We start from the raw sequence: 11,021 nt of genomic DNA on the forward strand, positions 1-11,021 counted from the left end.
TCAAAAGATCTCCGTGATATTGACATTCTACCGGTACTCTCCTTCGTTATTGTATTAGTAGTACAAAATATGTTAATTATATATATTCATTAAAATTTATTTTCACACAAATATTTATAAATTATTTTAGATTGAAAATCATAATCGACCAAATTCATAGACTAAGAATTCTATAGTGGCCCTAGCAAATCTATCTTCTTCTTGATGAGTTGTGAAGCTATTTTTTCTTTATTTTATTTCATTTGTCTGGTGTTGACATCGACAAACAAGTTATCATATAACAATTTTTTACATTAATCATTCACAAAATCTATACTTTATATTTTAATGTATAATTATTTATTTAAATCTCAACAAATTAACAAGTTATTGCTTACAAATTATATATTATATGACTAGATATACACGCACAACATGTATTTGAAAATTGAGAAGGAATTATATCTTAGAACCTAAGTTTACAATTCAGTGTGTGGCGTGCATGTGTTGGTTGTGCGGCTTTCCTAATATACAACGACATGTTTAAATCATCCACAAAATTTTGAAACTAAAAATTAAAATAAAACAGTAACCCCACTGGCAGAATTTAGTAGGTTTTGATCATAGATTTTAAATATTATTTTAAAATTATTATTTTTATCCCGCGTAAACGTAATTATATATGATAGTATCAAATTGGAAAAAGATAATAAAATGACAGTAGCATCCTCCATCCTTTTTAATTTCACCCAGGGATACAGTTTTCAACTTTTTGACGTATGTGCCTTGAAATCACATGTGAAAGACAGTATATACATATATTTTTTTTAAAAAAAGAACACACTAATGCTCGAACAAAACTTAAAGAATTTATACCTTTATCTGCACCTTTACAAGTGTCCAAATGCTGCAAAAAGATAAAATTAGTTCTTCCGGACATGAAAGATTCTAATCAGCATAATAAAAAAATCATTACAAACAAAAAAATTCTCTCTTTTTCCGTGTCGGTCGATGAGTTTCGTATGGGATGAAAAAAAGGATGTATGGTAAATTTAAGATTTATATCTTTATATAATATTAGAATTACGCTTAAATTCCGATTCATGAGCATGCACGCACTGAACTGAATAATGAAACTCTAAATAAAGAATATATTGATTCAGATTCGAAAAATAATGAATGAAATATCTCACATCAATAAATAAATGAAATTCTTAACTCTTTTTTTGAGATAGCTTTTGAGAGTCAACTCCATGCCCCATAAGCTCCCACATTATGCACACTTGAATTCCACTATATAATTGACCATTAATAGTGATTTTCATAAAAAAATTTAAAAATATGATTTTTTTTTCATACTAAGTTCTATATGGTAATCAAATAGACCTTTAAAAGAATACACATACTTTATATAAGAAGTTCAAATCTTTGGAGCATTTCACTTCATTCCCAACTTAGTCATGATGGGCTCCTCCTTTATTACAACCAAATTTCTCTTACTCTTAATATGCTCAACATCTTTCATAACAACAAGTTCTTCTCTTAATTCTTCATCAATATTGAACACTACTCATATTTCTTCTCTAAAATCCTTGTGCAACTCCACTCCATATCCAAAATCATGTTTCAACACACACAAGTTGTCAATCTCAATTAACATCAGTCCAAACATCTTAAACATTCTCCTCCAATCTCTTGAAACAGCCTTATCAGAAACAGGATACCTCACAACTCTGTTCTCCTCTGCTGGACGATCAAATCTTGTCGAAAACCAAAAGGGTATTGTGCAAGATTGCAAAGACCTCCATCAAATCACAATATCTTCGTTGAAAAAATCCGTCTCTCGGATCAATACTGCATCAGCAAACTCCAAACATTTAGCTGATGCAAAAACGTTTCTCAGTGCAACACTGACAAACAAAGCTACTTGCTTAGAAGGACTTGATTCGAGTACTGGATCGTTGAAATCTACGTTGATTAACACTCTGAGTAGTACTTACGAACATGTTAGTAATTCTCTGTCTATGCTCTCAAAGTACTCGGTTAAAAAACAAAGTGCTATGTTTAAAAAACAGGGGAAAAAACAGAGCAATCTGTTTAAAAAACAGGGGGATGGAAATAGGCGACGCCGGCTGTTCTCAGCCAGCGAGCCGATGTGGCTGTCTCGAAAAGACAGGCGCATATTTCAAAGGGATGACGATTATGATCAGAATGATGATTTGACGTTTACAGTTGCAGCTGATGGAAGTGGAAATTTCAGTACCATAAGTGAAGCTATTGATTTTGCACCGAATAACAGTTATGATAGAATCTTTGTATATATAAAAGAAGGAGTTTATGAAGAAAATGTTGAAATTCCAGTTTGGAAACCTAACATTGTTCTTCTTGGAGATGGGAGTGATGTTACTGTGATTACTGGTAACAGAAGTGTTGTTGATGGTTGGACTACTTTCAGATCTGCCACTGTTGGTAAATTCATCACCTAGCCCCTCTCTCTCTCCCTCTTTTTTACGTATCTGTATGTATTAAGATTTGATTAAATTTGAATTTTTTCATAAATTCTTGATAATGAAACTCCTAATAAAGACGACTACCAACCTAATAGGCTTCAAAGTCGAAATGATGAAGTTGTACTAACTATTCCACCGCAACTTTTCCTTTTTGGGCGGGGTCCTTATTGTCTTCCATTAAATTTGAACTTGTCGAAAGAAATAAATTCATAACGTGATTTTTTTAATAGATACTAACTTTTCTTTTTCGATCTGATCATCCTTGAGACACATTCCAGATGGTTTGAAAATGAAATTATTATCACTTTGCCTCTTATGGTGGATATTTTTATTGAAGGCGCGGATTCTTTTTATAGAAGATTGTTTTTCATATTTAAAATTATCGATTGATGTTTATATATAAAATTTGTCTTCTCATAACTTGATGATGGAGCTCCTATATATATTGTCAGCGCATAGAATTTACATTCCTTTTTATAGTATTTTGAATTCCCGTAACTAACTATCTATTATGTTATTTCTAAATATATATATGTAAATTTATTTGAAAATTTTGACAAAATGATCTTCGATTGATTTTCAGCTGTATCCGGTGAAGGATTCTTAGCTCGTGACATTACTTTTGAAAACACAGCGGGACCCAAGAAGCACCAAGCAGTTGCTCTTCGTATCAATGCAGATTTAGCTGCCGTCTACAGGTGCACTATAACCGGTTACCAAGACACTTTATACGCCCATTCATTCCGACAATTTTACCGCGAATGCGACATCTACGGGACAGTAGATTACATTTTCGGAAACGCAGCTGTTGTTTTCCAAGGATGTAACATTGTGTCAAGGTTGCCAATGCCTGGTCAATTCACCGTAATTACAGCTCAATCGCGTGATTCACCCGATGAGTATACTGGGATCTCGATACAAAATTGTTCAATTTTAGCCACAGATGATTTGTACTCCAATTCTAGTACCATCAATAGTTACCTAGGTAGACCGTGGAGAGATTATTCTCGTACGGTATACCTAGAATCATACATAGACAGTTTTATTAATCCGGAGGGGTGGAAAGAATGGTCGGGAGATCAAAGTTTGGATACTTTGTACTATGGAGAATACGAAAACAGTGGGCCTGCATCGGCGGTCGATAATCGAGTTACGTGGTCCAGTTATCACATAATGGACTATAATGATGCGGCCAATTTTACGGTATCGGAGTTTATTACGGGAGAAGAATGGTTAGATTCTACTTCTTTTCCTTATGATAATGGGGTGTAAATAATAAATGAAAATTACATGTGGACACTGGTGGCTTAAGTAAGTAGATTCAAAAGTTAAATTTGATAAATTCAACTATTAGCTATTCAAGTCTCTTTTGAAATTATATACTCAAAACTTAATATTTGTTAAGAATTCAGTGCTTTTTGTTATATGTATGTATGTTTTTGTAATCCATGTCAAAACGTCGAGCAGGAGCTTCTCCGCAATGTAACATATGGCTTCAAGTGAATTCAGTAGCTTTTTCCAACTAAATAAATGTATTAAGAAATTTATCAAATATTTAATTATGAATGTCCAAATAATCATGTACCATGACGTATTTGAAATAGTAGTAATTAGTGATATAAAAAGCCTTAGACAAACCATTGATGCAATTCCATCTCCCACAGTTCAAAGATGAAATTTTTTGTAACATTCTGAACCGTTCATGAACTTCACAACAAAAATGATTAAAACATTTATAGCTCTTACTTAAATAAGTAAATGCACAGCGACTACAAAATAGGAGTTAGATAGAATATAGAATAACAAGGTATAAACAGTAATCAATCCTAAGAAAAAGGCACAACAAATTGGATTGGAAAGTAATAGTATGATCCCAATTATTATTAGTATATACTTCACTAGTCTTAATTATGTGAAGATATTTGACTGGATACAACATTTAAAAGGAAAAAAAGACTTTTGAACTTCTAATCTAAAATAAGTTATAGAAATTTATGTGACTATAAATGATTGTTTCATTAAGAATAAAATGAAAAATTTAAAATTAAATTATTATTAATTATAAAAAAAATATTTTTCTCTTTTAAGATTGAATGAAAAAAATACTATTTGAAAATAGTTAATGAAATCATAAATTTCAAATTCTGAATTTCTGAATGCTACTTTATTTGGTGTGGGATATTTTGCTAAAGAGTGGCCACTAATTAGGCCTGCTAGGTAGGTACCATCACAGTCCTTTTTCTTGGTTGAAAGCTTTCATATGGCATATTTATTATGAAAATAATTGGCCATGCAAAAAGATTTCATGAAGGCCGCAAATAGTAGAAGATTTTTACGTCGGTGGTGGGACAAAGGCCCACTCTCTTATGTGATCACCAACAGTTTGACTGACTTATATCTCGGGCAGAGTCTGAAGTTCGAGTACGAATTCAGTTGAATTCAATAATTTTTATTTTAATAATGTGTTGATATTAATTTTTTTTATTAAATATATATAAATATTAAGTTTAAAAATATTAAATTATTAAAATTTGATATTGTAATTATAAAATTTAGTATTCATAAGATTAAAATTATAGCTTCGGATTTGTTGAGTGAATTATATCAAGTTTCAAAAGTTTGTGGTTTTGAAAGATATGTTTTGTCTTGTTTCCTTTTATTTGACTTAATCGTATGTTAAAGGAAAATGATTTCAGATTCTTTCGGACTAAAGACCAATACACGCTTCTCTTTCTTTTATTTATTAAAATTGGAGTGGAGGTGGTAAAGGTTTAGAAAGTGAACTGAACCCTCATGAATATAGTGATAGATAATCAATCAATTGAGTTTTTAAGATTCTCAATAACATTTCCTTTTCTTCTTTTTATTTTTTTAAAAAAATATTTTTAAAATGTTGTTGAACCTGTATTTATTCAAGCATGTAAGCTATTCAAGTATTCTATAGTGTGGTAACTCATATAAATACACAATATAAGTAAATTACAAGTAAAAAGTATAAATCGCCTTTAATTTGAAAGCTTTTTGTACTTAATTCATAAGAACTGTATTTATTTGATCTTATTGTTGAACTACATCAATCCAAAGACATTTTTAGCATAACTTGATATATGTATTTTAAAAGTAAATCTCGTACAATTTCTCAAAGGTCTCTTAGTTTTGGGTAGTTTCACAAACTTATATGCCATGTCTTAGGTAGAGTGGCTTAGGCCTCATTTGTTTCTATTAAAATCAAGACGCTTGAATCTGATTAACTGTCACAATTCGAATTCGGTGTGATGGCACTCGTCTCAACCCATTGAGACAAGTCAGCCTAAAACTCAACGGAAAGTAAATGCAGAAGTAAATGAAATGAAATGAGCTTTAACTTAATCAAAACAAGAAATAAACTCAAAATCCCCCAAGACTGGTTGTCACATGTACATGCCTCTAGACATACATAGAATGTGGAAAGAAATACAAGTTTCAACGTCTTTGTCTCAAACATGACTAAAAACATAAAATAAGAGTAGAGGTGGTTGTCGAAGTGATGTAACATGCACCTCAGTCACTCTAGATAGTAGCCTCAGTGATGGATGGAAAGAAGGAGATATCATGTTGATCCAAGCTTACAACCTATACAAGTGTAAAAGCAAGGGTTGAGTACCAACAACGCGGTACCCAGCAAACGTACAACTAAATATAAGAAAAGCTAATTAGAACTTAAATACTCCTGCCACACCAACCGAACCTCCATAACTACAACATACAGGCAAACTAGCCCAATCTAGCAGTTTATATTACAAGTAGCACATAGGTTCAACTGTTCTTAACGTTTTAAATAACTTAGTCAAGTATCAAGATATATCAGTCACTAGGATATCACAGGGGTAAATATGAATCCACAGACAATCAATGAAGTGTAATACAATGTGATTCAATGTCAGATAATATGATGCATGTCTGTCCTATTGGTACACATACGCTGAATCTCAATATGAAACCCATGGAGGACATATCTGCCCATGTAACCTACCATAGAGCGTGTGGACCGACCCTTCTTATAATACCTGCCACGGAGCATGTAACCGACCCCTATTTCTCATAATCACTGTCATGGAGTGTGTGGCCAGTCCCATTTTTCTCATTGTTATCATAAGTGTTTCATTTCAGTTGTGCCATAGAACCAGTACAATATAGGCATGATCACATGTATTAGAATGTACAATTATAGTCACAACAACTCACGAGTCATATCAATATAGTCAAGGCACGCTATCTCAAGTAAGTAAATATCATCAATCATATCACACACAACGATAAAATTCATCAAATTTTCTTTTATTACCCCATTCCTTGTCCTTAATTCATTCCAATTTCAAAGTTTATTCCCAAATCTAAGATCCCATTACTCCCCAACACACATAGCATGGAGTATAGAATTCTATAAGCTTAACGAAGGTTTAAAAATTTACTTGCCTCGAATTCAATCAAAACTAATTCAAAACTTGAGTCTTGCCCTTACATCGGCGCTCTAAATTGTAAAATATAATCAAATATAAATTTTCAATAAGAATACGAATCTAACGACACCTAAATCATAATTTTTAAAATCCAAGCCGAAATCGACCTAAAAACCCGATTTCAAAAACTAATGATAAATCTAATTTTTTTGGATGAAAACATTCTTTACGGCCTAAGGAATCTATTAGCAAAAACTATTTTGAATTTGGAGTTAAAATCAGTCCAGAATTATCAAATTAAGAAAATTATCAATGTTCTTTAAATTTCTTCAATTGAAAACCTCAAATTCAATTTAAAATAAAAAATTAATCAACGGAAAATGACGAAATTAAGTTAAAATGACTTACCCAATGAAATCCCTTCCAATTCGCCTACCCCAAGATCTCAAAGTCTAAAAATGGTGAAACCACAACTTTTTGTGGAGGTTACTGTTCAGGGGTTATTTTACCCCCCGCGAACGCGGATCACTAACTCTGCAAATACGGAGATAGGACACCGGACCCTTCATGCGCTCCGTTGAATGCGGCCTATGTCCCACAAATGTGGAGAGGAACCAACTGAAGATCTTTGAGCGCGGCCTAGGGCCCGCGAATGCGGAGAAGAGAACATAGACACCAGATATCAGCAAAATCCTTAAGGCTCAAATTCACGAATTGACCTCTCAAAATTCTTACAGAATCCCGATTACGCAAACCTTATATGACCCTATTAAATTCGACCTTACAGACTTAATGGAATCATCAGAATTTGAATTTGAAGTTTCCTTGACCAGAAACCTAAAAAGTCACAACTAAACTAATTTTAAGCCTCAAATTACCAAAATGAGCTCGGGACCTTCAAAAATTCAACCAAGACCACCCCTAAATCTAATATCATCCCCCGAATCCAATGAAGTTGTCGAAATTCCATTCCAAGCATCGTATCTCAAAATGTTGACCAAAGTCAACTCTATGGCCAAAATTTCAAGAGTTTCCAACTTAGGGCCTCAAATCTTCGTTACAACTTCAAATATAATTCCGTCAACTCTCCTAGACCAAATTCTACATTCAATAGCTGATGGAATCAACAAAATTCCATTCTGCTACACATAGGTTCGGTTGTTCTCAAATATCACTTTTGAACACTTTAAGCCCTTACAAATCTCAACACTTCCAAAATCTCAACTTTTCAAAGAATTTCCCAAAATTAACATCCAGCACTGATAAAAAATGACTCGAGATAACTATCGGGAGGGGTAAAATGGCCATTTGCAAATATTTTTAAAAATGACTTTCTGGGTCATTACAATAAGATCTAAATATTAAGATGTCATTAAGATCTAGATGTCTAAATCTGAATACACATCTGAATATTATGATGTGGTCTCTAGATCTGAACATTGAATGATTAAAATTTTTTGTTTTTGAATATCTGAATGTGCATATGAAATTGAATATTATAAAATTCTTATTTCAATAAAAAATTACTTTTTGATAACAAAAAAAACAATATTTTAAAAGTTTACATTTGATTAAAATAATTAAATCATATGATATGCAAATAAAATTTATATATCAATATAAAAATTATTGTAACATTGTTTTTTAAGGATTCTAATTAATAAAAATAAAAAAAATCTTATTTTGCCCCTATGACCTTAATCCAATTCTCTAACTTATGAACCTCTAGTGTCATCCATGCTTTTTTATAGCTGTCACTTTCACAAAATATACTAACAATTGTACTATTGTAAAGACCATCTAGGTGATCACCTCCGTTTTTGATCTTTTCAGTGTTTAGAGCTTTCCTGTAGCAACCCCATGTCATTATGACTTGCTGGGGCTGATAGTTCGGTCTCCTAGTCATTTGTTTGGGTTTTATGTGCGTTTTCTTATTTTAGAACTCTTAGAGTTTGAATAGTTGACTTAAGTCAAAACTTCAGGAAAACAACCTCAGAATGGAATTTTGATAGTTCTATAAGCTCCAAAAGGGTCATTTAAGCCTAGTGGCATGGTTGGCTCGATTCTCGAGGACTTCGGTGAGAACTTGAGCCATTAAGTATTTTAGCCTTTAAGTCTTGGCCTAAGTTTGACTTTGGTCAATATTTTTGATAAACGTACTTGGATCAAAATTTCATTAGCGCGGTTAGCTTCAAAATGCTGAGTTTGGTCTAGAACAACGTTTCATCTGGTTTTGAGGCTTCTGGTCTCATTTTGAGCCCCTTTATGGATTTTTGCTTAAAATAACGCTTAGGCGTGGGACCAACTTTTTATCAAGATGATCTCGATTGAAAATTTTAATTGCGTCGTTGATTTCGAACATCAAATTTGATGGTGTAGCACAATTCATTTGCTTGCACGAGGTTCCGAATGAATCTCGGGCACCCATCGGAGGTTTTGGATTTAGCCAAAACTAGATGATGCAACTCAGTACCCTTGGAATTTATGTGTAACTTTTCCACAATCGTGAGGGTCTAGCTTTCTTTGCCTTCGCATTCGCGGGTTTTCCCTACCTCGATTGCAAAAAGGCTCTAACTCGGCTGACCATGTTTGGTCATCGTAATCGCGAGGTCAAACCCCTGCGATCGTGAGGCTCATCCTTTGAGTGAGATGTGATCTCGACCCCTCTCCCTGCGATTGCGATGAAGATTTTGGTCTGGTCTTTTAATTAAGACCAACCCATTTTTCAAATTTCTCCCACAACTTCTAAACTTGATAACTAGATCTAGGGAGATCCGTTTAAGGCAATTTCAAGTGTTGGGTGTTCCTGTGGATTGTATCCACATTGTGGAGTATTTGGGGATCTTCGAAAGTCTCCGTATTAAGGTAAATTCTTCCCTTAAAAGGGCTACCCAAGCTTAAATTAGAGCTTTAATGGTGAATTATTTGCATCGGTTTATTTCTCCATTTTCGAGCATCGAATTGTGTCATATTCTGAAACACAAGTTCAGTAAATTCAAATGAACTTTTTTATAGAGTCAATTTTTGGATTTCAGGTTCGGGTCCCACAATCCCATTTTAGACCCGATTTTGAGTCTTTCTCCAAAAAGTACAATTTTTTGTGTCAAAACATCTATATTGATGCCGTGATCAATATTTTTCTAGTGTGGCGGCAATTGGAGGTTATTTAGAGGTGGAAAACTTCAATTTGGTAAATTTAGAGCGCGCGTGATTGGCTTCGAGGTAGGCTACGATCTTTCAGTTTGGTTGAGATTTATTAGATATTGTTTAGTATAAATTACATGTGATTTAGGTTGGTACTTGCCGAGAATAGGGTTTGCCTCCTCCCATTCTATTTTTCTTGGTTCCCGATTGAGCCTTAAACTAGAGTAGTCTCGTCAAATCCTTAGTTTAGGCTATGGGCCTTATTTGTGGTATTGCCTTAGCATTTCTATCCTTTTTTGAATTTACATCGATGGAATTAGGCTAGGTTTGAGCCTTAGGTGCTTTAATGTATGCTTTCTTTCCCTTATAGCTAGGCGTAGCTTCCGATTAGGTTTGTTTCGAATGGTGTACCTTATGCTAGTGCCTGAGACCTCAGTGGTTCATTGTAGTTATAGGTTTATCCTAGTTGTTCTCATTGGGAACTTGAGTGGCATATTTGGGGTAAGGCGTCGATCCTAGAGATATTTCTCCCTTATTTGACCTTGAGCTATTTCTGGATTAGTTTGCTTTATTATTGGTGGTAGGCTTGTGATGCCTTATTGACAATTATCTATTATTAGGCCCGAGGCCATGTTTGAGGAGCGATTGGATCCCAGGTTAGTTTCCTTTGCCTTGGTAGAGAGGTAAGGTTTGGTACTATATCTCTGATTGTGTGCACCTTATTTGGATACTGTTGATGTCATGCTTGCATTGGTTGAGCATTTTCACATGTTTTGTAGTACGACCCTGATTTCTTCTATGTATTTTTACTATTGTTTTTGAGAAGAAACGCTCTCACACTTTTATTGTTTTAAATTGGCTTAAATGGGAGTCGTACCACCTGGATCATTTGGATTCTGTTAATGAGACTTATAAGGCATCGAGGACGTTCTCTTTTTCTTTTGGTAGT

General features: G+C 33.6%; 1 protein-coding gene across 1 annotated transcript; it reads left to right on the forward strand.

Moving 5' to 3' along the window:
- Nucleotides 1-1,365: 1,365 nt before the first annotated feature.
- On the forward strand, nt 1,366-3,896 carry LOC129880671 (probable pectinesterase/pectinesterase inhibitor 12). The gene is made up of 2 exons (XM_055954810.1): nt 1,366-2,448; nt 3,073-3,896. The coding sequence occupies exons 1-2, from the start codon at nt 1,440-1,442 to the stop codon at nt 3,759-3,761; spliced, it is 1,698 nt and encodes a 565-aa protein (XP_055810785.1). The 5' UTR covers nt 1,366-1,439; the 3' UTR covers nt 3,762-3,896.
- The last annotated feature ends 7,125 nt before the right edge of the window (nt 3,897-11,021 follow it).

The sequence above is a fragment of the Solanum dulcamara genome, chromosome 2 (genome assembly GCF_947179165.1).
Source record: "Solanum dulcamara chromosome 2, daSolDulc1.2, whole genome shotgun sequence".
In the NCBI taxonomy this organism is placed as follows: Eukaryota; Viridiplantae; Streptophyta; class Magnoliopsida; order Solanales; family Solanaceae; genus Solanum; species Solanum dulcamara.

Excerpts from the sequence above, each read along its gene's own strand:
- LOC129880671 (XM_055954810.1), top strand. The coding sequence starts at position 1,440 with ATGATGGGCTCCTCCTTTATTACAACCAAATTTCTCTTACTCTTAATA. Across the intron at positions 2,449-3,072 it reads TTTCAGATCTGCCACTGTTG|CTGTATCCGGTGAAGGATTC; the intron begins GTAAATTCATCA and ends ATTGATTTTCAG.